This window comes from Aspergillus eucalypticola (genome assembly GCF_003184535.1).
Source record: "Aspergillus eucalypticola CBS 122712 chromosome Unknown BO83scaffold_2, whole genome shotgun sequence".
Classification (NCBI taxonomy): domain Eukaryota; kingdom Fungi; phylum Ascomycota; class Eurotiomycetes; order Eurotiales; family Aspergillaceae; genus Aspergillus; species Aspergillus eucalypticola.
The window spans coordinates 787,555-809,832 of record NW_020290276.1 but is presented as its reverse complement, the minus strand read 5'-3'; the positions used below and the strand labels follow the sequence as shown (position 1 = coordinate 809,832).

The 22,278-nt window shown below is 52.1% G+C and overlaps 8 protein-coding genes across 8 annotated transcripts; 2 read left to right on the top strand and 6 right to left on the bottom strand.

Moving 5' to 3' along the window:
- Positions 1-704: 704 nt before the first annotated feature.
- BO83DRAFT_82586 (uncharacterized protein) lies at positions 705-1,490 on the bottom strand. The gene is made up of 2 exons (XM_025537637.1): positions 1,122-1,490; positions 705-1,046 (listed from the first exon to the last, which is right to left on the bottom strand). The coding sequence occupies exons 1-2, from the start codon at positions 1,364-1,366 to the stop codon at positions 809-811; spliced, it is 483 nt and encodes a 160-aa protein (XP_025392741.1). The 5' UTR covers positions 1,367-1,490; the 3' UTR covers positions 705-808.
- Positions 1,491-2,406: 916 nt separating this feature from the next.
- Positions 2,407-4,377, bottom strand: BO83DRAFT_374575 (aminoadipic semialdehyde synthase). Its single transcript, XM_025530234.1, has one exon. The coding sequence runs from the start codon at positions 4,246-4,248 to the stop codon at positions 2,863-2,865; it is 1,386 nt and encodes a 461-aa protein (XP_025392740.1). The 5' UTR covers positions 4,249-4,377; the 3' UTR covers positions 2,407-2,862.
- Positions 4,378-5,165: 788 nt separating this feature from the next.
- Positions 5,166-6,921, top strand: BO83DRAFT_374574 (homoserine acetyltransferase family protein). Its single transcript, XM_025530233.1, has 6 exons — positions 5,166-5,475; positions 5,556-6,051; positions 6,114-6,223; positions 6,284-6,431; positions 6,480-6,559; positions 6,616-6,921. The coding sequence occupies exons 1-6, from the start codon at positions 5,331-5,333 to the stop codon at positions 6,696-6,698; spliced, it is 1,062 nt and encodes a 353-aa protein (XP_025392739.1). The 5' UTR covers positions 5,166-5,330; the 3' UTR covers positions 6,699-6,921.
- A 136-nt stretch (positions 6,922-7,057) lies between these two features.
- On the top strand, positions 7,058-9,834 carry BO83DRAFT_413675 (polynucleotide adenylyltransferase). Its single transcript, XM_025534504.1, has 6 exons — positions 7,058-7,414; positions 7,487-8,010; positions 8,059-8,270; positions 8,329-8,935; positions 8,979-9,093; positions 9,143-9,834. The coding sequence occupies exons 1-6, from the start codon at positions 7,266-7,268 to the stop codon at positions 9,342-9,344; spliced, it is 1,809 nt and encodes a 602-aa protein (XP_025392738.1). The 5' UTR covers positions 7,058-7,265; the 3' UTR covers positions 9,345-9,834.
- Positions 9,835-10,204: 370 nt separating this feature from the next.
- On the bottom strand, positions 10,205-11,785 carry BO83DRAFT_329554 (uncharacterized protein; the record flags this gene model as incomplete). The annotated part of the gene is made up of 2 exons (XM_025528200.1): positions 10,975-11,785; positions 10,205-10,911 (listed from the first exon to the last, which is right to left on the bottom strand). The coding sequence occupies exons 1-2, from the start codon at positions 11,753-11,755 to the stop codon at positions 10,205-10,207; spliced, it is 1,488 nt and encodes a 495-aa protein (XP_025392737.1). The 5' UTR covers positions 11,756-11,785.
- Positions 11,786-11,947: 162 nt separating this feature from the next.
- On the bottom strand, positions 11,948-15,377 carry BO83DRAFT_374570 (cell division control 45 family protein). Its single transcript, XM_025530232.1, has 2 exons — positions 14,254-15,377; positions 11,948-14,198 (listed from the first exon to the last, which is right to left on the bottom strand). The coding sequence occupies exons 1-2, from the start codon at positions 15,040-15,042 to the stop codon at positions 12,405-12,407; spliced, it is 2,583 nt and encodes an 860-aa protein (XP_025392736.1). The 5' UTR covers positions 15,043-15,377; the 3' UTR covers positions 11,948-12,404.
- Positions 15,378-15,719: 342 nt separating this feature from the next.
- Positions 15,720-17,179, bottom strand: BO83DRAFT_374569 (GPI-anchor transamidase). The gene has a single exon (XM_025530231.1). The coding sequence runs from the start codon at positions 17,132-17,134 to the stop codon at positions 15,926-15,928; it is 1,209 nt and encodes a 402-aa protein (XP_025392735.1). The 5' UTR covers positions 17,135-17,179; the 3' UTR covers positions 15,720-15,925.
- Positions 17,180-17,470: 291 nt separating this feature from the next.
- Positions 17,471-21,616, bottom strand: BO83DRAFT_405073 (FAD/NAD(P)-binding domain-containing protein; the record flags this gene model as incomplete). Its single annotated transcript, XM_025533771.1, has 8 exons — positions 17,471-17,912; positions 17,972-19,148; positions 19,205-19,453; positions 19,504-19,742; positions 19,799-19,985; positions 20,041-20,381; positions 20,434-20,974; positions 21,064-21,616. 8 exons carry the CDS (start codon positions 21,614-21,616, stop codon positions 17,471-17,473), a joined length of 3,729 nt encoding a protein of 1,242 aa, XP_025392734.1.
- Positions 21,617-22,278: the final 662 nt, after the last annotated feature.

The window sequence follows — 22,278 nt, the reverse complement described above, 5'->3', positions numbered from 1 at the left end:
CAATAGATTAGCCTCATGGCCGGTCTACTCCAATTGCCGCTCAGGAGGATATAGCCACCCGAGACATCACATTCCAGCACTCGACATACTATGCATAAATTATAGTCAATTGACACATTACCTTCATATTATAATTATCACTCAGTAGACCACCTCAACGATAACAACCCTTCCCATCCCATCCCATCAAGCTCCTCCATCTTGACACAGGAAACAATCAATAAAGAATCACGCCCACCTCCCACTCCCACTCCCACTCCCACTCCCACCCCCATGCTCACCACCATTCCCATTCCCGTTCCCACTCCCATCAATCCTCAAATCCGGCGTAAACGTATCCCACCCCTTCCCAGGATTAATCCTCTCCGGCGCACTAACGCGAAACGTCTTCTGCACGACCCTAGGACTGGGTCCCCGTCTAGGACTCGAGCTCTTCTGATCCAGCAATCGCTGCAGCTGCTGCCGTTGCATTTCCTCCTCTGTTAGTGGTAGTAGTTGGTTATTCTTGCCCTTTTTCTTGTTATTATTCCGTTGGCGGCCTCTATAACCATCACCACTGCTGCTGCTGCTGCTGGTGGTGGTAGTGGTGAAGATGCACATGTCACGTGCGTAAATGGATAATGCGCCCAGGGCATACAGGAACGCGAAGACACTAGGTAGCACGAGGCTGGTTGTTTGGAGCGGGGATAATGGGCCGGGCGATTGGGTTGGATTGCGGCAGAGGATGTTGAGGAGGATGTTGAGGAGGGAGAGGAGGGAGGTTGTTGTGTTTGGTCTTGGGTTTTTGGTTTTTTATGTTAATGGATGATTAATTGGGGATGTAAAGGGGTGGATGGAGGGGGATGTACATGTATATAGAGTGGAGGAGGTATTGGCGCTCGTGTCTTTGGAAGTATATTAGCATGAGGGTTATTGTGTAGCCGATTGCGATTAGGACTGATGCGGCGATGATGGTGGTTGTTGGGTCGGTGGATGGTGTTGTTGTATTTTCATTGTTGGAATTGTTGGAGGAGGTTGTGGTGAATGCTAAAGGGAGGACTAGGAAGCTATTATTTTTTGGATTGTATGGGTTAGGATGAAGGTGTTTGTATGCATTATCGAGGGTAGGGTTTGTTGCGTACCCTGCTAGTACGAGGTAAGAGGAACTTGAGGCTAGGAATCGCCAGAATGTGCTGATTGTTTCTTGGTCGGTTTGGTCTTGTTGGAGCTGTAGCTGTAGATGTGGCTGTTGGTGGTGGTGTTGTGGTTGCGGTGATGGTTGAGGTGATGGCTGCTGAGATAGACTGTAGTAATGTGGTGAGAGAGTTGGAGTGGAATCCCAGCCATATGTGCTCATTGATGCCGTGGAAGCGACGGTATATGCCATAGTTGCGAAAAGGTCGCTCACGACTGATCCTGTGGGTTCTCTAACATGGGATAGGAGGAAGGATGTCTAGTAGATCATGATCGAGTGTGAAATAGGACGCCTATGTAGAAAGGCAGCTAATTCACTGGAATCGGAGGGAAAAGTAGCAGAACACAGCCTGCAGCAGACAGTGGAGTGAGGAATGCAACAGCTACATATTAGAGGTTTTTTGTGATAAGCAAGGATGGACAAACCCTCGACGACGGACTCTAGACTAAACAACTAAAGACTACTAAGAAACCCAGCCAGAGGGAAAAAAAAGGAGGACAAATATAGAACGGGTGCTCATGCATCAGCTTGCAACCACCATCACGATTGAAGACACGCCGGTGGCTGATGGACTGCAGGTTCTGGAGTGATTGGACGAATGGCGTGAGGCCGTGGATCATTGCGCTTGTTTAGTAGCGTCCGCCCTCATTTCCTGCCATGGAGCAGTTCCCTCACGACGATCATTCTCTCGTTTTTGGCTGATGGTGCTCAGCCACTGATAACATGCAGGCTGGACATTCCTCGTGTGCGGGGAAGATCTATAATTATGCGTGAATCCACAGTCAACTCTGGTTGATCTGACTTCTTTCCCATGCTGTGATTTCTTCGATGATTCTGCCACGAAAATGGCAGCTGGTCATGGTGTGAAATGCGACCGGCTAGGGCGTGACTTGGCGCGTATGACTATCCTCTAGCAGCAGTCGTCTTGCTCCACAAACTAGTCAATTAGATCAGTGAAGAAATTACCCAGTGGATAGTCAAGACGGAGGAAAGGACAGTCCGAGCCATGACCACCGCTTTGACGGCCGAAAAAGGAGATTGCAGACCGACCCTGCTGGAGAGGAGGGAATAAGGGATGGATAGGGCGACTTCCCCAGTTCCATCGACGGATGGTAGCCGTGCGGGGATCCGCTTAACAGTCCAGTCAGTCAGTCAGCCCAGCAGCTTACATGCCTCTGAGCTGCTGCATCTGACGCACTGTGAAACATTCCTGCAGCAGGTGTGCCTGCAGTAAGCTTGGGGGCGTTGATTCCACCCCCCGGGTCGGGTTGTTGCCCGAGCCCGGCGGGAAGAAAAGCACAAGCCTTCCAAGGCTTGAGATAAGCCCGCGGGATCACAGTCAGTGCCATTTTTTCGCGACGGCTGATCATGTTGATCTCGCGGGTTAAAAATCATGATCGCAGTGAACTCGGCCTTCCAATTGACCAGTCTGTCAAAACGCTATATGTTACACTGGATGCTTCCTTTTACTGTTGGGAGAATGAACTGACAGCACAGTTTACACAGTTTATCGTGCCTGCAGCCCTTGCGCATAGACGAATGTTCATGTAGAAAACAGCTCAATGTAGGTCAATTACTGACAATCACCCTGTTTAGATACTTTGCTGCTCGGTCCCAGTATCGCATTTGTGATCAACCCTAGAGACGGAGTCTGCTAGCTGTCGCACATCAGCGAATCAAATTCAAAACTATCCGACCACCCTCTCCTCCAACTTGATTCCAAACCGCTCATTAAGTTCCTCACGCAGCAAACGCGCTATCTCTACTGTCGTCCACGGTGCCACCATTCCCTTCTGCGAAATCCGACCCTCCATTACTGCCAGTATGCCCACTGCACAAGGCAATCCCACCAGTTTCGCCATAGCACTGCGCGACCCGGGGGCAATTGGCTCTCCGTATTCAACAAGCGTGCTCGTTCTCTTTTCCTTTGACCCATCCGCATACTCAATGTCAAACGCATGTTGCAGAATGATCATGTCCCTCTCGCCTGGCTCGTAGGCCATCCGCCGCTCCAATACCGCACACAGTGTGTTAAGAGGCGTACCACGCCCATCCACAGCACTCGCATCGAATAAGCCAATCCAACGAAGACCAGTGATCACACGACTGACTTCTTCGGTCGACAGGAAAGAAGCTACCCTCTTCGCAACAGCATCCTGTACAGTTCCTTCGGAGGTTTCGGCCGACAGACCCAGCACTTGTGCAGTCAACTGCAGCCAAGTAACAGAGGAGGATGCTGTGCTGCTCAATGCGGACATCTCATCCTGCGAAAAGTACCCAATAGCCACCAGGGCACGAATAATCTCCGGAAACCCAGCATAGCGCAGAGTCCCGCGAAACACAGTGCCCGCCTCAGGAATACGATAGAAATCACGGAACCCAACCGCGTCCCGATTCGGATATCCGACCAGGTTATCAAAGCCGTCAACTATACTCTGTGGCTCTGAAGCAGCCATCAAGTCCTTCCCTTCCACCGTAGCCAGCTCCCCATCCTTGTACCACTGTGCCGAATTCAACAATGCAAGAAGACCACCCCGCGGACTCCACGAGAACTTATACCCCAGCGGGTTATCCGCATTGTCAGGAGCAGGAAGCGCACCACACCAGCTTGTAAACGATCGGATCTGCCCTCCTGCGCGATGCACCTCGTCGATTGTCTTGACAGCGTACAGGTGGTCGATGCCCGGATCTAGACCGATTTCGTTGAGCACTGTCACTCCTGCGGATTTGGCTTTTTCATCGAGCGCCCATAGTGCGGGGGAGATGTAGCTGGTTGTGACGACGGGTTTGCGATGCGTGATAGCGGCCTCCACGACTGTGGCGTGGTAGATGTAGGGTATGAGGGAGATGATGATGTCTGTGTTGGTGATGGCGTCGTTCAGGCCCGCAGCGTCGCGGGAAACGTCGAGGGCGATGGCTGTAGTGTTTTTGTAGTTACTGGCTAGAGCATGAGCACTCTGCAGAGTGCGACAGGCGACAGTGACGTGAACGCCTGCTTCAGAGAGGGCTTGGATGACGGGCTCGCAGACGAAGCCGGCGCCGAGGAGGAGGGCTTTCCTGGTGGTGGTCGACATGGTGGAGGGGAGAGATACTAATGAAGGTATGAATTCAATTAGATTCTATCTTTATAATCTAAGTAGAAAGCAAGATGATTTTCTGGATGAATGGTATCTGTTTTAATCGACTAGAGATGTCTGCAGGTGGGATTCTGTGGTGTAGTAGCAGCATGACTCACTGAAAGGCGATCGTCTAACCGGTGACAGGCCGGCATGACTAGTACTAGTATCTAGCTCGACTGCTGCGCGGTGGTATCGTGGTAAATACTACTAGGAGAGAGACAGAGAGAGAGGGAGGAAGAGAGAGTAATATAATTCTTCTACAAATATATTTTATTGCATATACAATCCCAAGCCATGAACAAAGTCCAGTCCGTGGCCGTCATTTATTTAATACCCCCGGACCTTGTTGGTTAGATTTGGTCGATGCCCTACAATGGCTCAGTAATAGTTATTTATAAATTGGAACACAATACCCAACTAATGACTATTATTGTGTGCTTAAGCTATAATTAGCATATAAACATGTACTTGCCTGCAGACTTACCTCTCAAGTTTGGGTTTACTGATAGATGTTGACAAGCTGGGCGAATCTCATGTGTGCTGGTGCGTGTCAGGTTTTTGATGTTATCCTAGGTACATCCATTAAACAGAAAGTAGCGACCTTACTATTCAATATAGGAGTAGTAGTCGGATGGATATATATCAATTCCATTTTAATATGCCAGCATTCTGTGAAAGTAGTAGCAAGACGATGGTTCAGAGGCACAGCGAGACAGTAATGGGCTTATCAGGATACTCCGTAGATAACATCCGATAAGCACCTCCACTCCAGGAGACCATGTGATAAACTGGCTGATAGATAACAGTAGTAGGAAGTGCAAGCAATGATCACACCTAGCCTTGACTAGGACTAAGAGACAGACAGGAGAAGAGGGGATTCGGCAACTTACCAGCCCGATTGTAGCCGCCATTGATCAAGCCCATCAGCACCATCTTCCCCCCATCCATCCCCTCACGCAGAGTTGCATCACTGCATCAATTCGCACCTGTGCGCAACCTATTTCCCACTCAAATATAATAATTTTGCATACTGCAAAATGTCGCAGGAAGAGTACGAGACCTTCAAACTGGGCGACTGGGAGCTCCAGAGCGGAGAGAAGCTTCTTGATGCTCACCTTGCATACAAAACCTTCGGAGACCCCGCCCACCCCGCAATTGTTTATCCTTCTTGGTTCTCTGGATGTACGTGTACCATCTCTGAAATACCTCAGGTAGTCTGTGGGCTGCTCTTGATTGATTAACAATCGTCTGATTTTACTTAGTGCTCTCCGATAACTACTGGCTAATCGGAGAGGACAAGACCCTCAACCCCAAGAAATACTTCATTATTGTCCCTGCGCTGTTCGGCAACGGTCAATCGACCTCTCCATCAAACTACGCCCATCCTGGACCCTTCCCAGAATGCTCTTTCTATGACAACGTCCGTGCCCAACACCAGCTAGTGACACAGCATCTAAAGATCACTCATGCGCGAGCAGTGATCGGGTGGTCGATGGGAGCAGCCCAAACCTATCAATGGGCGACCCAGTACCCTGACTTCATGGACCTGGCAGTCCCTTTTTGTGGCTCCGCAAGAACTTCCCTTCATAATAAGGTCTTCCTGGAGGGTGTCAAAAGTGCACTGCTGGCTGCAAAGCACATCCCATCGGCCGGATCCGGCAATGGCGGCCTCCTTCAGGCCGAGCAATCCTTGCGGACCTGGAGTGACACAGAGAAGGAGGTTGGTTTGAAAGCGTTTGGCAGGGGGTATGCAGGATGGTAAGGGCCAGGGTGACCTTTGTTTGTCTGCTGCTGGTATGCTAATGCAGTGACTGGTGCAGGGGATTCTCACAGGCATTTTACCGGGAAAAGCTGTATGAAACCGCCTTGGGATTCAAGGATCTAGAGGACTTTATGCAGAACTTCTGGGAAACTTGGGCGCTTTCTAAAGGTCGGTCAGCAGCATGGTGCTGTGTTGTACCGATGTGTGTTTGTTACTGACAGGCTTTAGATCCGGGAAACCTCTTGACGATGCTGCAAACATGGCAGAATGGTGATGTGTCCAAGCAGGAGCCGTACAATGGCAACTTTGAGAAAGCATTGGGCGCCATCAAGGCCAAAACCCTGGTGTTACCTAGCAAGACGGACCTTTACTTCCCGTAAGTGCCGTCATTTTAGGCATGGTCACCGCTGACACCCGTCTACAGGCCGGAGGACTCGGAATACGAGGTTGCTTTCATGCAGCGGGGGACTGGGACTCTGAAGGTCTTTCCTTCGATCTGGGGACGTAAGTGTGCTCCATATCGTTCCAACGAGAATCTACTCTAACACTACCTGTTGTAGACTGGGCTGGCGGTCCAGGGCAAAGCAAAGAGGATGTCAAATGGCTAGATGAGCAGCTGGCTGAGTTCTTTGACAAGAATTGAATGTTGTTCATGTCTTTGTCTTCCGTTCTTTTGCCTCCGATAAGCGGGAGACTGTGTTATCGATACACGCCAATTGATTGGTTGAGCGGCATCAATGAGGATTTAGTACTGTAGCGAGTTTCCTTATGTTACTTGATCTGTAGTCAACATCTCTTTCATTCTCGCGCTGCCACAACACGTATATATGATTAGACTGGATATACAGAATATCAAAACAACTGGTGGCGTCTAGACATCTCCATCCCCAGTGTTACATACCTATCAGTAGCCACACGTGATCGTTGATAGGCTGAGTCAGCAGGCGATAAACCTTTGCTCTTTTCGGCCAGGCAGCGCCTCCTCATTCTCAACTCCGATCCCTCTGCGCTGCTCCCTTCGTCCCTTTCCTTTCGCTGGTTTCTTTCGTCTTTGGTTCGTCGGTCAGATATCTCTTTTGTCTCAGTACATCTTCATTTTCTTCTCCAGTCGTTCCTTTCTCATCCTGATCTTGTGCCGAGTTGCTTTCTGTTGGCCGACGGCGCAAGCGCATGCTTCTGTAATACTTCATTTCACTTGGACACTTTCAGTATGGCGGCACCACCGGTCAGACAATGGGGAGTTACCCCTCCCATCTCCACCGTTTTACCGACCCCCGACGAGCTTGCAGCAAACGATGATCTTATCACGGAGTTGAAGGTGCAGAATAATTTTGAGAGCCCTGCGGAGACGGAACGAAGGTAAGAGGCCGATTCGTGATGGTTTCGTGAAGGTCAACCGGCATGGGCGCTAAGCATGCAATTGCGCTCTAGGAAACAAGTATTGCAGCTCATCCAGCGTGTTACCGTCGAATTCGTCAAAACAGTCAGTCGGAAGAAGGGCCTCTCTCAAGCAGCCGTCGAGGCCGCCGGAGGGAAGATCTTCACGTACGGAAGTTATCGCCTGGGTGTTTATGGACCAGGCTCGGATATTGATACCTTGGTTGTCGGCCCAAAGCATGTTATTATCGATGATTTCTTTTCGGATTTCCCACCGATTTTAGAGAAGATGGCTGCTCCGGGAGCTATCGAGAAGATGACTCCGGTCCCAGACGCCTACGTTCCGATCATCAAACTCGAATTGTCCGGCATCAGTATCGATTTGATCTTTGCTCGCTTGATCATTCCTTCCATTCCTATGAATCTGGATCTTAAGAACAATGATTACTTGCGGGGTCTGGATGAGAGGGAGGTGCGGTCGCTTAACGGCACTCGTGTGACGGACGAAATCCTGGAGCTCGTACCCCAGCAGAAGACATTCCGGCTTGCTTTGCGCGCTATTAAGCTTTGGGCTCAGCGTAAGCGTCCCACCTTTGTCTAATATTGGCTTTACTAAGTCTTAACAGGCCGTGCGATCTATTCGAACATCGTCGGTTTCCCGGGTGGTGTTGCTTGGGCCATGTTGGTGGCGAGAGTGTGTCAGTTGTACCCCCAGGCTACTGGCTCGGTGATTGTGGGCAAATTCTTCCGGATCATGAACAAGTGGGCTTGGCCTCAACCGGTTCTATTGAAGCCGATTGAAGATGGACCTCTGCAGATGAAGGTCTGGAATCCCAAGGTAAGGACGAAGTCCAGGAGCATACATGGTATTTGGTATGGCTGTTAATGAGCGATAGATCTATCACGGCGACCGTTTCCATCTGATGCCTATCATTACTCCTGCCTACCCCTCCATGTGCGCGACCCACAACGTCTCAATGTCCACCAAGGCCGTCATTCTTCGTGAACTCCAGCGAGGTGGAGACATCGTGGACAAGATTTTCTTGAAACAGCTGCGCTGGGAAGATCTGTTCGCGCGACACACATTCTTCACCAAGGATTACAAATACTACCTCAGCATCACTGCATCGAGCAGAACCAAGGAGGCAGAGTCGGTCTGGTCTGGTCTTGTTGAATCTAAGATCAGACACCTTGTTGGAGCTCTGGACAGGAAAGCAACTATCGCCATCGCGCACCCATTCCCCAAAGGATTCGAGAGAGTTCATCGTGTCTCTTCGGAGGAGGAAATCGAGGCTGTCAAGACCGGATCGACCAAGTACCAAGATAAGGCAACAAAGACTGAGACCACCGATGAGATGAAAGATGCGGCCCACCAGGCTGCCGCGCAGAACGGGGCAGAGAACACTGATGTTGCAGCAGCCGAGAATAAGCCCGTTGATGACACTCATGTCATGTACACGACGACTTACTATATCGGGTTGGAGCTCAAGCCACTCGAGCCAGGTACGTAGGATCGACCACCTTTGTGAATCCTCTGACTTTGTAGGTGCCTCCCGGTCGCTGGATATCTCGACCGATGCCCAGATCTTCAAGTCGACGTGTACCTCGTGGCCAGGATACCAGCCCGGTATCAATGATCTAGCGATCACCCACGTCCGCAAGTGAGTGGCCTGTTACCTGCAGCATAAGTTTCCGATTAACTCCCGTCAGCTTTGATCTTCCCGAGGATGTGTTCCAACCGGGAGAGACTCGCCCTACCCGCCCGAAGAAGAAGATCGTCAAGAAAGCCGAGCTCAGCGGCCAGAAACGCAACATCGAATCCTTGGACGTAAGTGCATGCAAGAAAGCCAAAGTAGCTTACGAGCAGCGAACCGGCTACCATACGAACTTCGACTCTTCGCAAGTCGCCTAGTGCTCGATCGTTCTCCGTGTGTGGGTATGACTGATATCGACTGTCTGCGTAGGACCCGTCCCACCCCGCTGCCAAACGCCAAGTCCCTTCCAACGGAATCGCCAATACAGCAATGCCCGCCTGAATTGAGTTCATATGAAGTCTGAAGAAGCTCCCACTCGCGCCGGGGCAGGCCCCCATAAAACAGTCCAAGAGACACCAACCCAAATAAAACACCACGGTATCCGGGTTTGAAATCCAACCAAATCCCACCAATCTGGATGAGCATACATTAATGATTTGAGCAAATAACCCCAGCTGACTGACTCTGACCATCACCGCAGTTGATCTGGTATGCATTGCAAATTCCCTTGCGATCACCAGCTCGGATAACCGGGAGGTCAGATGTACAAGGTTGGTTTACTCTTCTTTCTTCTCTTTTTCACTGTTGACCAACCATCATTTGCCCCATCTGTCATCATCGTATTGCGTTCCCTTTTTTTCTTTTTGCTTCTTGTTTTTTTTTTTTTTTTTTTTTTTTTCTCTCATGCAGGTATATTAGAATACGGCCAGCCATGATATGATAGCAGCTGTAAGAGCCGGACTATTTCTCTGAAAGGGAGAGAGTGAGGCGAGACAGACCCGGCCAGATAATTCTGCAGCTGTACATAGCGTTCATTCCCGCCCTGGTCTGCCTTAGGTTCTGGTGTGTCTATGCCAGAGTTACAGTTACACAGTCACTAGGTCTAGTTGCAAATGAAGGTACAATTTGTGGCCCGGGCCACTCTAACCTCATCACCACTTTCTCTATAGCAGAGCAAATATCTAGCACTAGTAGCCTCCATATATACAAATCCACCCCCTCATCATAAGGGGATTCATCACCTCCACCCCTCCACAATCTCCCCCAACGTCTCCACGCCCCCAACATTCCCCGGAAAAACCACAAACGGCACGCCCCTATGCCTCGCCGTCTCCTCATCACACCTCCAAAGCGGCACCCCGGGCGCTGCCTGCCCCAAAATCATCGCGCGCTTAATCCCCAACCCCTTCGTCGCCGCATCAGACGACGTAATCCCCCCCTTGGCAATAATCACCCTCGGCCGTACCTTCACCCGTTTCAACACCTCCACCAACGCCTCCGCCACGCAGCCCCCAATCGCTAGACTGGAGAGCTCGTCTCCTCCCGTGATGAGCTTCCGACTTGTCATGACGAGGACGTCTTTCCCCGCGAGGAGGGAGGATTCGACGGATGTTACTGTTGAGGTGATTATGGGGTCCAAGGAAGTGGGGTCTTCTGTTGTCGAAGAGGAGGTGATGATGTCTTCGACGTTGAGCTCGATAATAGAGAGGGTGTTTGTGCCACCGGGACCGTGCTTGGTCGTTAGATGGTTGAGCTGCGCGGTGGTTTTGGGGACGTAGGAGCCGGCGATTATTAGGGTTCCGGTTTTACTATTCGGCTGGGTCTCAGTTTGAGTTGAAGTGAAGGAGGAGGCTGTTAGCGGGGGTTGGGGGCGGATGCCGAGGGTTGTGGAGACGAAGGCTGCGGCGGTGCGGTAGAGGTAGTGTTTTTGGGATTGGGATTTCGCTGTGCTTTGATTTAGAAATGGGTTTGGGGTGGTAGAGGGATGGGAGATGGGGTAGTAGGTACCTTTGAGCAAGCCGGCAACGAAGACGTGCATGTCTGATTCCGCTGCGGCGTTGACGATCACTACGCTCCCCTTGGGCAAGGCGAGGAGCTTGTCGCAGATGGTACTGGGTCCATTGATTCGTATATCCTCGATGGTGATGGAGTGGATTTGCTCCGGGGTGAATCGTCCCGGCGCCTTCTCTAGCACGTAGTCGTGGAGGTTGGAGCTCTTGAAACCGAAGGTGGCGTCGCGGGCGAACTGGGTTGCGCCGGCGGGGACGAGGTTATCGCCTTCGGCGACGTAGTGGATGTCATTGATGGTGAGACGGCCGCCCTGGAAGAAGAACGGGGCGAGGATGATGGCGTCGGCGGGACCGAAGACGGATTGCGCGACGTCGGCTTCGAGGGGGAAGTGGCCGCGGAGAGTACTGTCGCCGCGTAGGACGATGTCCACGGTGGTTCCGGCGAGGTTGGCGGCTTGTTGGACGTTTTCGCAGATGGTGCGGATGAGCTTCTCGGCGTCGATGGGGGGTAGGGCGCGCGAGTTGGTGAGGATGAAGAAGCCCGGGGAGGGTTGTTGCAGTTCGGCCTGGAGAGTTGGGATGTCCCAGACTGTGAGGACGGCGATGTCATGGCATGTCTGGGTGCCGGTTGGGTCGTCGTCGAGCACGACGAGACGACTGAGGGATGCGGTGGAGAGGAGCTCGGAGATTTGGTCTTGTGCGTTGAGGGAGGATTCTGGGGGGAGCTGGGATAGGGTGCTCTCGCGGGGCACCGCGGGGTATTCGCGGGGAGTAGCCATTGTCAGTCAATTGGGTGGAATGGTTTCTGGGGAGGTTTAATTGGAGAGAGAAGCAATTGAGATGCTTTGATATAATGTGAGGTGGAGCAAGAGTTGAAATGGAGGGGAAGCGGGGATCGGAGAGAAAGCCGATACAGCTGGGATCTCCACCACATAGCAATGATATCATGAACAGGAAACAACTGATGGATCCAAAATGTTGGTCGATTCAAAAAGGTAACTCCTGTCTCGCATGCTATATCCATAGGAAGATCAGGGCAGTGACAAACAAGCAACCCATGCAGAATCCCCCAAAGCGCCATGACATGTGCAGCAATGCAAGCCGGTCATCGTGAGTGAACTGAAATGAAGTGACAAAAGGAAATTCAATGATCGCACAGATGGCTTCCAATCCGTCATTATACATGTCCTCCCTTGTATTTTCCATGAGAAGCAGAAAGAAAAGAAGAAAAAGAAGACAAAAACCCCTGGTTGTATCCCAACACTCCTCCCCAATTAACCTCAATCCTCGCGAATTGATGCAAAGCAGAACCAAAACCCACCCTAGACACAACATAGGAGAGAGCATTAGCAGACACGTTGTGATCAACGTAGAATGAAGAGCATGACGCAAGAAAAAAAAAAGAAGGGACAGTCAGGATGGACTGTTTCAACCAACAACACTGCGGAAGCTCAGCGCTTCCAGGAAGCCTCCCAGGTCTTCCTTCTGCACCTCAACCACGCAGTGCTCAAAGCTATCGATGCGTACTCGAGCACTGGTTTCTTGCACCACTTCCTGGAACGCGATTCCGAACCTATTCCGCAGAAGGTGCTTATTGCTGCGAAGGTCCTGCTCGTCTTCCGACTCGGACTCGGACTCAGACGACGATTCCTCCGTCTCCTCCTCTTCCTCGTCATCTTCACCATTGGCAGCGCGCTCGGCAGCGCGCTGCGCCCGACGCTCGTCTCGCTCCTTGCGCTTTTTCTCCTTGGCTTCTTTCTTTTTCCTTCGCTCCTCTCGCCGTTTGGCGAGGGCGGCAAAGTCAACCACTCCGCCACCTCCTCCTGTACCCACGACCACATACAAGCCCCGGTCCTCATCAAGCCCAGCAAGAACAAGCGGTGTACCGAGGGCCCGCCTGCGTCCTACCTTGACGGAGTCTCCTCGTTCCCTCTCTTGTACCCGAATCGCCTCAGCAACCCACAAGGCCAATTTGGTCAATGCCCCTGGATTGGTGAAGAGCTTCACGTCCGGACCATCTTTGACAACGGCGATGCGGAACGCTCGCAAATGACGAATTTGGTGCTTTGCGAGTAGAGAAGTGCCAGTGCGAAGAATGGCCCGGTGCAGGTGCTGAGCAAGAGGGAGAGATGACAGCAGGAGCGTCGGCGACTCCGAAGTCAATGACAGAGCGTCGTAGGCACTCCAAAAACGGGGCAGCAGGCTGGCCAGATCTGACTCGGTAGACCCATCAGCATTGGTCGCTGTAGCCGTTTTGGACGCGCGTTTGGCATCCCACACCCCGGGGGCTTCTTCAGGCCCGACTTCAAGGATTGCACCGACGATAACACCCACATCGGTGGCAGAGAGACAGGCTTTCCAGCCCCAACAGCGTACAAAACCCCATCCCTCGCGAGAGACGGCATGCCCAGACGCCTCCGGCGGAACAAGTCCGTCCAAGCCGTACATTGGCGCATACTTCAAGAGACGTTGTCGTAGTACTCGCTTCAGCTCCATATCCATATGGGTATAGTTTTGATGGCTCTGGTTCAAGCTGATGCCCATCTTCGCCAGCAGTTTGTGTAGTCGTTTCTTTCCATTCTCCGTCCACACATGAAGTCTGGATGCCAGATACGGGCTGTGTAGCATACTGTCATAGAGCGACCAATGCCGCACGAGGATGAAACGCGGTTCAGGCGATAGCCGGATCGACTTGTCCGTCGGAGACCGTGCCGTAGTCGGAATGACGCCGTTAATTTCGCCTCTGATGTCGCGATCTCGCTCATATGGATCAGGAGGGTTTAATCGCAGGACCTCATCGCGTAGAATCTGCCGTATTCGCTCGCCTCTCTCTCCACCCCAGCCAGCTGAACCCCCGTACTCCAGCGCATTCGACACACCCACTCCAGACATGGTACGGCCACTCAGTTCCAAGCTCGAGACACCCACAATGGCCAGCCACAGCAGATCGTTGTCTTCACGACCGAGCTCGGACGCAAGGGAATAGACGATGGACGATATCGGTTCCGAATACGACGTCCCTGACGAATAGTAACTCTGTAGCACATTCTCGTGCTTCCTCTTCATGCGCAGCAATCGTCGTCGTAACGTGCGCGCCGACGGCGGCTTGGGCTGTACCGGCGATGGTGAATCTGATGTTGGTGTAACCGAGCGAGACGAATTGGACGAATCATGCATAGCTCTCCGCGGAGGGCGTGACGGCGACGAAATGATATAGGATCCCTACAATGAGCACATTAGCACCAGCCTCAGCACAGCAAGAACGTATACTACACACCGAATCACTCCTTCTCCGCTGACGTGGAGGCCCATCTTCATCATCCGACTCGTCGTCCTCATCCTCGCGCGACCACGACTTGCGTTTCTTGGAATCCGCACTCGAGGGATGATCCTCGTCGCGATCACTCCCCGAGTCGCCATCCTCATCCTCGTCTTCATCCTCCTCACCCACTTCGGGCATAGCCAGTAACTCACAATATGCCTCCCGCTCCTTCCCCAACTCCTCCTCAATATCCCCATCATCATAAACCACAATGCCCCCATTGCCGGACGTATACGCCGACGTAATACACCCTTTCTCAACGCCGCGCGACCCTCGTCTCGCACCCAGATTCGCCATTCCCATAGCATCAGCCGCCGCGGACGGCCGCCCCTCACCCCCAAACACATTAGCCAGGTTCCACGGCCGCCTAGCATCAAATACCCACACCTCGACCCCGCCCATATCTTCTTCCTCTTCTTCTTCCTCATTGCCCAAGCATAATATCTCACTCAAATCCACCAGGCCACCCACCCCGAGACACACAACTACCCCACCACTCCCGCCATTGTTTGTCCGCATGGGCTTGACCAATTCCTCGCCCGCCCGCGCGAGATCGCCATACCCGGCTACCGGCTGGATCTTGTGCGGGATGTAGTCGCGCTTCAGGAGCGCCGTGAGAATCCGACAGGCACAGAGAGCATCGGGTTCGAGGGCCACGAGGATCAGAACAGGTGGGGATAGCGGGTGGTGTGAGCGGAGGAGTTGTTGGTAAAGGTGGGAGATGAGTTGGCGGGGGAGATACATGGCGGTTAGAATTGGATTCGCGGCGTGAAGAGGGTCGAATGGGGGCTTTTGGTTGAACCCTCGTCAGGCCGTGAGGGAAGAAGCAGTCGCGGTAGGAGGTGGTGTGGTTCTATTCAGTTAGTGGGCGAAGGAGAGAATTGGCTGAAGCACGCGGGTGGGCAAGTATGAGAGCGACGAGAGGGAGGGATAGGGCCGTGTCGAAGAGTACTGAAAAGTGCATAGAATTCTTAATCTGAGTCGTCAAACAGGAACCTAGGCAGGTAGACTTATTTGGCGGCGACTCAGAGGTAAGAGACAAGGGTCGTCCACGCCATTGTTTCCTGATGTTGTTGTTGCTTGTGGGTGTTTTCTGCGGAAACCAGGCGATGTAATAATCGAGCGGCGCGCATCGCCAGCCCGAAGACGCGTCTGGCACGTGCGGAGGTCCGCCCGCCAAGCCCGGGTTTTACTCTTCGCAAATAAAATCAATTTTACTCAAAAGGCGCTGCTCGTTGGCATGTTGCAGGTCTCCACGTTCTTCAGTTCTTCAGAATGTTGCACTGCAGACGGGCTTGTTTCGAGGGGCGATGGGAATGGCTTTCCTAAATTGGCTGTCGAAACTATTGGTTTTATCCTCAAAGAGTGGCTTGAACTTGGGTTTAGTCCCAAAGCATATTGCGTTGCCCTAGGCTGGATGTCTGTTCAAGAAACAATGCATTCATCTGTGTACATGCTATGCTGATTATAACGGTGGAAGATTGTATGGAAAGAAAAGACACCTGAAACGCCAACCCTGCGCTATCCGGTTAACATAAACCCCGGGTGCAGATGTGCTCTAGCCTCCAGGTCAGTAAACTCAGAAGTAGTTTGTAACACGCATCAAATGCAATATGCTGCCCCAAGATCAAGCCGAGGTCCCGCCCAAGATCGATCCCGTAAGCCAGACAGCAGCACACGCGCCCAGGACGGAAACCCCGACCAACCGCTTCTGCCACGTAGATTCCTCCGACATCTTCGCCGGCCCAACCTTGGTCCTGACCGTGTAATGCAGGGAAGATTCCTCATGCGCACTGGCATCCTTTGACACCAAGGACTCGTTCTGCCGGGCGAGATAGTCCTGGTCGCGGGCGCGCCATTTGTTCACGAGTCGGGCAATCTCAATCAAATCCTCCTGCAACGAGCCTGGCTCGGTCGCATTAACATTCTCAACTTCGACGTTCTGCACATTCCCAAAGAAATCTGCCACGGTGCGAAGCCGTCCCTCCTGCTCGCCGCCAGGGAACAGGTCCCACCTGACGCCCGGCTGGGAATGGATCTTGGACTCATCGTACGAATCAAACAAGTCGCCCAGCGTGAGCTTCGAGTTGGCACTCGTCACCTGTGTCTCCAAAAACTCCAACACATAGTATGTCCAGCGATCGATCACCGCAACTCCGACATCGTTGTCCGCATGGTGGGAGTAGGAAGATTGGTCAAGCTCACTGGATCCGGTAGCAATGATGTTCGGCGAGTAGAAATGCGTATACATAGTGTTGGCCTGGCAGGTATCAATCATGAATAGGAGTTCATGGTAGCGCTTCTTTTCCCACATCTGACCGAAGGCGTCCGCCAGGTCCCAGGCCCCGATTTCCTCGGAGTCCTGAAACTTCAGGAACTGGTCGCCGCCGTGACCAGTCATGTAGACCAAAACATTACTGCCCGCGTCGGAGCCAAGTCGCTTGCTGCGTGGTACATCTTCGTCCAGGCGATCCGTCAGAAGGCGGATGAAGTTCTCCACGGTGACCTCGTACCCCCGATAGTCGACCTCGATGTTGTCGCCGTAAAGATCAACGGCGCGATCTGCATTGCTGTAAACGGTTCCGGGGAAGGCATTGCGAGGGTTGCAGGCCATGTCATCGGGGAGCATCAGGATGATCTGCGAGTCGGGGATGCCCAACCGCTTGACGGTGCGGTACAAGGAGAGGACATTGGCAAGATGACGGTAGTTGAACCAGAAACGGGAGGTTGAGACGAGGACGGCCCAGTTGGAGGTATGTTCGGAGGATACTGTGGCTGTGAGGGCGAGTAGAAGTAAAGGCAGGACTCGAAGGAGACCTGAGTAGGGCGTCAACATGATCGCTGATGGGATGCTAAACCATCGCAGACACCTGCAATGATGATCAATCAAGCCGCATTCGGGGAGGGAGTCGGAGGTGTTCCTGAGGCAGGAAGGCGGAGATGCGGGTAAAAAATGGTTTTAACCGCATATGGCATAGTTCCACAAGTGACGTATTCAGGATGTTTGGGCTATTTGACTTGTTTGGGGTGTTTACATCAATTGGATTTGAAGCAGCGCGCATACCCCGTCCTGAGGTAGATATCACTAGAGACTGCTCCGTACATAGGACCGGATTACATACAACGCAAACCAAACAGCACATAGATAGACAATCTGGTTCCACTCATATCCCTACATCATATCCTTCCTGTTCATCTTTCCAGCCGGGCCCTGTTTCCACATCATGATCTGATCAACATGGCGTCTCACCCTCGGATAAACGTCTTGATAGGCTGTCGCGCCCATCCAGGCATCCAAATGTCCCTTGCCCGTGAAGACTTCCCGCTCGTACCAATCCCTTCCGTGCACATTACAAAGTGTCGTGTACGAGATATCCGTGTTCTCGGCAGTAAACACCATGTTTCCAGTTCCTGATAGGAACAAGATCGGAATTCCCTTCAAACGTTCGAGGTTTTCCGGCGTGACGAGATCGGTGAAAGCTGGCCCGTTGGCTAGAACGCTCTCCTTCCGGCCGCTCTCCATGAGCCATTGAAGGGAACGCATTGAGGTGCCGCCGAGGAAGCGTTCGAGTTGGGTGTGGGTGGCGTCGTTAAGGTTTTTATGGGTCCAAAGACTGCGGTCTTGTTAGGTGATTGTTGCTGGCGGATGCACAGACGTCTTTGGAACACTTACCGGCCAAATACAAGTTCGCTCCGATGGCAGACGACCGATCGGCACGACTCCCCGGCCTCCCCATGAGGGTAAAAGCGCAACGCTTGGTTCAACAGTGACTGGATATAAGTGTCGTTGCGGCTACTGGTGCAGTCCCAGTACGGACTGACCAGTCGGGCATATAGGGATGTGGGAAATTTGGACAGGAGACTATCAACCTTTCCAAACTTAGGGTTCATGAAAACCATTGATGCGGTGATTCCCTGAATCCAGTCACTAGGGATTGTGCCGTCCAGTAGGCCGCAAGACAGTGCTAGGGAGCCTGCGCAGTGGGCCACCACGTAGACCTTTGGGGGCTCGGACGGACTCATTGTGCTGATAACATTGCGGATGTGGACAAGAGCAGCGTGTATATCGCGCCGTGCATCATACGGTGTGTACCCTTCTCGAGCGATCGGAGCTCGTCCGACTCTATGAGTGATGCAGTAGATACGATATCCGGACTCGCGGAAGTACTCAACTGCATTCCTCTCTATGGTAGGAAGAGCGAACATTTTGTGGTCAACTGCTGCTCCTGGTATAAAGAGTAAGGTTGGGGCAGGGCCCAGAATATCCTTTCCTTGGAAGGTGGGATTCCACATCACCATGTTTGTGGTGACTCCGTCAGATGCTGTCAATGGAATGGTGGTTGATGGAGTTACTTCTTTAGAAGCGTAGGTCAGCGTTGTGTCTGGCCACTGAAGTTGCCCAAGCGCCGAAAGAAATGGCACGGAAAGCTGTTTCGCAAAGTAGGCGAGAAAGCTCGCTGCTGATTTGGCCCTTGTCCACAGCGATGGCCCACTTGTTTCGAAGGTTTTCAGTTCGTAACCGAAATCGTCTGGCAAAATGCGCAGCATACCGCGGCCTACTACTATATTGCTCGTATCTGTGATAGTGACATACAGCGTGCTGGTCTGTCTCCACAGTTCAAGTGGGTTGAGGAAGGATGCACTGTTCACGATTTTGTAGCCGTTAAAACGCAGTTTTCTCCCACTGGTCGATATCATGTCAAAGTTATAGGTCAGGTTCGCTGTGTCTGGTTGCCGGGCATCGTAGTTGAACAGTTGGAAGGTGCCTCTGTGGACCAAGAAGACACCTCCAAGCGTGTTGCAAGTAAATGTTCCCGTCAAGTTTGCCAGATGTTGGCTGCTCTTCACCACTGCAAAGCGTCAGTATAAATTGACTAGAGGCTTATATGTAACAGCATAAACTCACGCTCCTCAGCACTCCATGCTTTGACGCTCAGGAAGAATCGTGCATTCTCGCAGCGGCCTCGAGCAAGCTTCGTCGCGACCTCAAAGTCTTTAACGTCATAACCAGTGTATATGAAGCCAGTCATGATCTCCGAGAACACGACACCGGTGTTTTGATTTTCAGTGGCTTTCGCAAGCCTGTATGCAAGTTGCGCGGTTTCTGCATCTTGAGGAGAACGATATGCCGGTGTACCGAACATGTCCAATTGACCTGAGGCTGTTAGCGAGGGAGAAGCGTTTTCGTCTCTGCCCAGTACCCACCGTTCTTCGTGTTATAGTCGATAGCTATATTTCGCCTCCGGGCTACCATCTCAACTGATCTTTCAGCAAAGGCTGTAATGGTCGCAAAAGGATTGACGCCAACAGCTGCTGGCAGCGCAGAGCTGTCGCACACGACCAGTCCTTCATACGCTTCGCTGCTGTTTCCCTTTAAGACTTCCCCAAGGTGATTGACCACCCCATTGTTCCCAGTGTTGTCTTTGCTGATGCGCGCTCCACCTCTGCGGTAAAAGTTAGGTACTTCAACTGGTGCTGGGTCTACCGCTAATAAACGTACATGGGATGCACTGTGATCTCCTGCCTACCCAAAGTACTCCAGACTGGGTTGGCTATAAAATTCCCACCGACAGCAGCCGTCATTCTCTCGAGGATACCGTGGATGCGAGATACAGATTTAGATCGGCCCACACCCGAGTATGTTAGCACTGGCTTGTCTTTCTGGAGTGATAGTCTGCCTTGGCTACCTGCAATATTGTGAGAAAGAGTTCTTATAAACTGACAAGCATGCAAGGTGCTCACTGTCATGCGACATGATCAAATATACGGCAGTCTTCTGCACACTTCCCTCGGGTACGTATGGCCCAAGCTTGCCTTTCAGTCGTGCGACAAACTTCTCTACACTCTCAACAGGACTGTACTTGGGACGTCTTATATCTGGCAAGTATTCCAACATGCTGAACATGAGTGGGGCAAGAGCGTATGGTACTGCACAGTCTTCTACCACGAACCCATCCAAAACGTTTTCCTGATCCCTCAGATCCAGAACTGAAGTTATGCATGGTCCTACGGGTCGCTCAGGTGTGGGTTCAGGACGAGCTATGCAGTTAGCTTCATAGTCGGTATTGTACCTGTTACAGCGCCTCAGTTCTGTGTCCATGAAAAGCGCAGCGATGAACTTGCCCAAAGCCCAACATATCCCCGTTGCCGCTCATCTCAGTGCCGACGTCATCGCTCAAGTCCAAGCCCATCTGTCTGCTGCGGAGCAGGATCTCGGTGGTTCCGATGCTTCCAGCTCCTAAGAAAACGAATTTTCTTGCATGCACCCACATAAGGTCGTCAAAGAAAGTGCTGAAACGGTCTCGTCCACAGGAGCGCCACGCGAAGTATATAATGTATCCTTCACGATCGGGGGCTTTGGCAACATATCTGACCTCGCAATTACAGAAGATCTCGGCACCCCAATTCCATGCATCACTGAGATAGTTCACAAGCGTTGTAGACTTGCTGCCGTCGTTGACACCAGTCGCATCCATTCCCGTCAGCCGTGACGCCTGCATGTAGACTCCCGTAGAGTTGGGGCCGTCCTCAAACCGAGTTGTTTGCGGAACACGGTAGAATTTATCGCCCCAGCTCATGAGCTCTGATTGCCTTCTGAGAAGATCGGCTTTGAGAAGCTTTGGAAAAGTCGGAGGGTACTTGGCAGGTTCCAGAACGCTCCTTGCGCGGTCATAATCTGGAAATCATCAGAAAAGGGTCCCGAGGAGAGCAATTCCCGGTCCTAGAATTGTGCGATATATAAAGGTCACGAAAGTGCATGCTTACACTTTTTCCATGCTTCGTGTCCTCTCAATTCCTCTGGCCAGACTCCCATTTCCAGCACTTTGCGATGGGCTTCAAGGAACACATTGGCATTCAGAAGGCTGGTGCCACCGAGACCGTTACCCATATATACGTTCTGGCCTTCGCCTACCACGAAGTGGTATAGGCCATTCGGGTTCCCCGCGTCAACCATGGCTCCAGGGATACTTCTTCTGTCGCCGGGAGCGAATTGACCGCTGACGTGAAGCTCCTCCACCGCATCCTCCAGTTTTTCAGGGAACTCACCAGGCCATCTCTCCCTCCCTCGCTCGAGGACGCAGACGCTCTGCCCTCCTCTGGCCATTCGACTGGCGGCCACGCCCCCTCCATACCCTGAACCAATGGCCACCACATCGTAGGAGTCTCGCATGAGCTCTACTGGCATCGAGATACGGGGGAATCGGCTTTGGGATTGTGGTCCCCTATCAGCTCCGTTAGCGGAGGGAGCTTGAGGATTTCTGGACGGAAGTCCATTGTAGGGTGAGCCCCCATTTGGACCATCGTGCACTCCGTTCATCCCATTCACTGTGTGCTCCGCATTTTTGATTCCGTCTTGCATTGCGGTTGGTTTATCTGTGTTGATAGATTGTCTGTTCTTGAGACCGAGTATCTACGGAGGCAGGTATATGATGAATTCGAAGTCGAGCAGGGCGCCTTGTCAAACTTATTTCAGGCCTTAGCTTCCCAAAGTAATTCGTAACAGAAGAGCATGGGGCCGGTCACGCACATGAGATATCTTGCTCACCCATTTTGATACGAGGAGGCCTTCAGTCCATCACATGTCGTGGGATAGAACAATCGTCATGTTCATATGAAAAAAAGTTTCTGGGCGTGAATCGACCCCGCCCGCATCGTATAGTCAAGGCTGAACCAACTCTGTCGTCTGAAGAGAGTTTCCGCAAGCAGCTACACCACCAGTTCAATGGTGTGTAAAGAAAGGCTGAATTGACTTTGTGGCTGGATGTAAAGTAACGGTCCGCAGACAATCTGGCATGTTGTGGCTTGAGAATCTCGGCTCCTCAGGCCGAAGAGAATCTAGGTCAATTAGACTCAAGCTTGACGATCCGGCGCCCTTGGCTGGTCATCTTGAGGTATTCCGTGGCGCCTCCAGCCATTACTTCATTCGTCAAACCAGGCAAACCACGGGGTTCCCGATCGGTCATCCCGGCGAGTGCGTCA

Excerpts from the sequence above, each read along its gene's own strand:
- BO83DRAFT_82586 (XM_025537637.1), bottom strand. The coding sequence starts at position 1,366 with ATGGCATATACCGTCGCTTCCACGGCATCAATGAGCACATATGGCTGG. Across the intron at positions 1,047-1,121 it reads TCTTACCTCGTACTAGCAGG|CTTCCTAGTCCTCCCTTTAG; the intron begins GTACGCAACAAA and ends AAAAAATAATAG.
- BO83DRAFT_374570 (XM_025530232.1), bottom strand. The coding sequence starts at position 15,042 with ATGTATCTCCCCCGCCAACTCATCTCCCACCTTTACCAACAACTCCTC. Across the intron at positions 14,199-14,253 it reads AGCGGAGAAGGAGTGATTCG|GGATCCTATATCATTTCGTC; the intron begins GTGTGTAGTATA and ends TGCTCATTGTAG.
- BO83DRAFT_374575 (XM_025530234.1), bottom strand. The coding sequence starts at position 4,248 with ATGTCGACCACCACCAGGAAAGCCCTCCTCCTCGGCGCCGGCTTCGTC.
- BO83DRAFT_413675 (XM_025534504.1), top strand. The coding sequence starts at position 7,266 with ATGGCGGCACCACCGGTCAGACAATGGGGAGTTACCCCTCCCATCTCC. Across the intron at positions 8,271-8,328 it reads TGAAGGTCTGGAATCCCAAG|ATCTATCACGGCGACCGTTT; the intron begins GTAAGGACGAAG and ends AATGAGCGATAG. Across the intron at positions 9,094-9,142 it reads GCGATCACCCACGTCCGCAA|CTTTGATCTTCCCGAGGATG; the intron begins GTGAGTGGCCTG and ends AACTCCCGTCAG.
- BO83DRAFT_374569 (XM_025530231.1), bottom strand. The coding sequence starts at position 17,134 with ATGTTGACGCCCTACTCAGGTCTCCTTCGAGTCCTGCCTTTACTTCTA.
- BO83DRAFT_374574 (XM_025530233.1), top strand. The coding sequence starts at position 5,331 with ATGTCGCAGGAAGAGTACGAGACCTTCAAACTGGGCGACTGGGAGCTC. Across the intron at positions 5,476-5,555 it reads TCCTTCTTGGTTCTCTGGAT|TGCTCTCCGATAACTACTGG; the intron begins GTACGTGTACCA and ends GATTTTACTTAG. Across the intron at positions 6,560-6,615 it reads CTTTCCTTCGATCTGGGGAC|ACTGGGCTGGCGGTCCAGGG; the intron begins GTAAGTGTGCTC and ends TACCTGTTGTAG.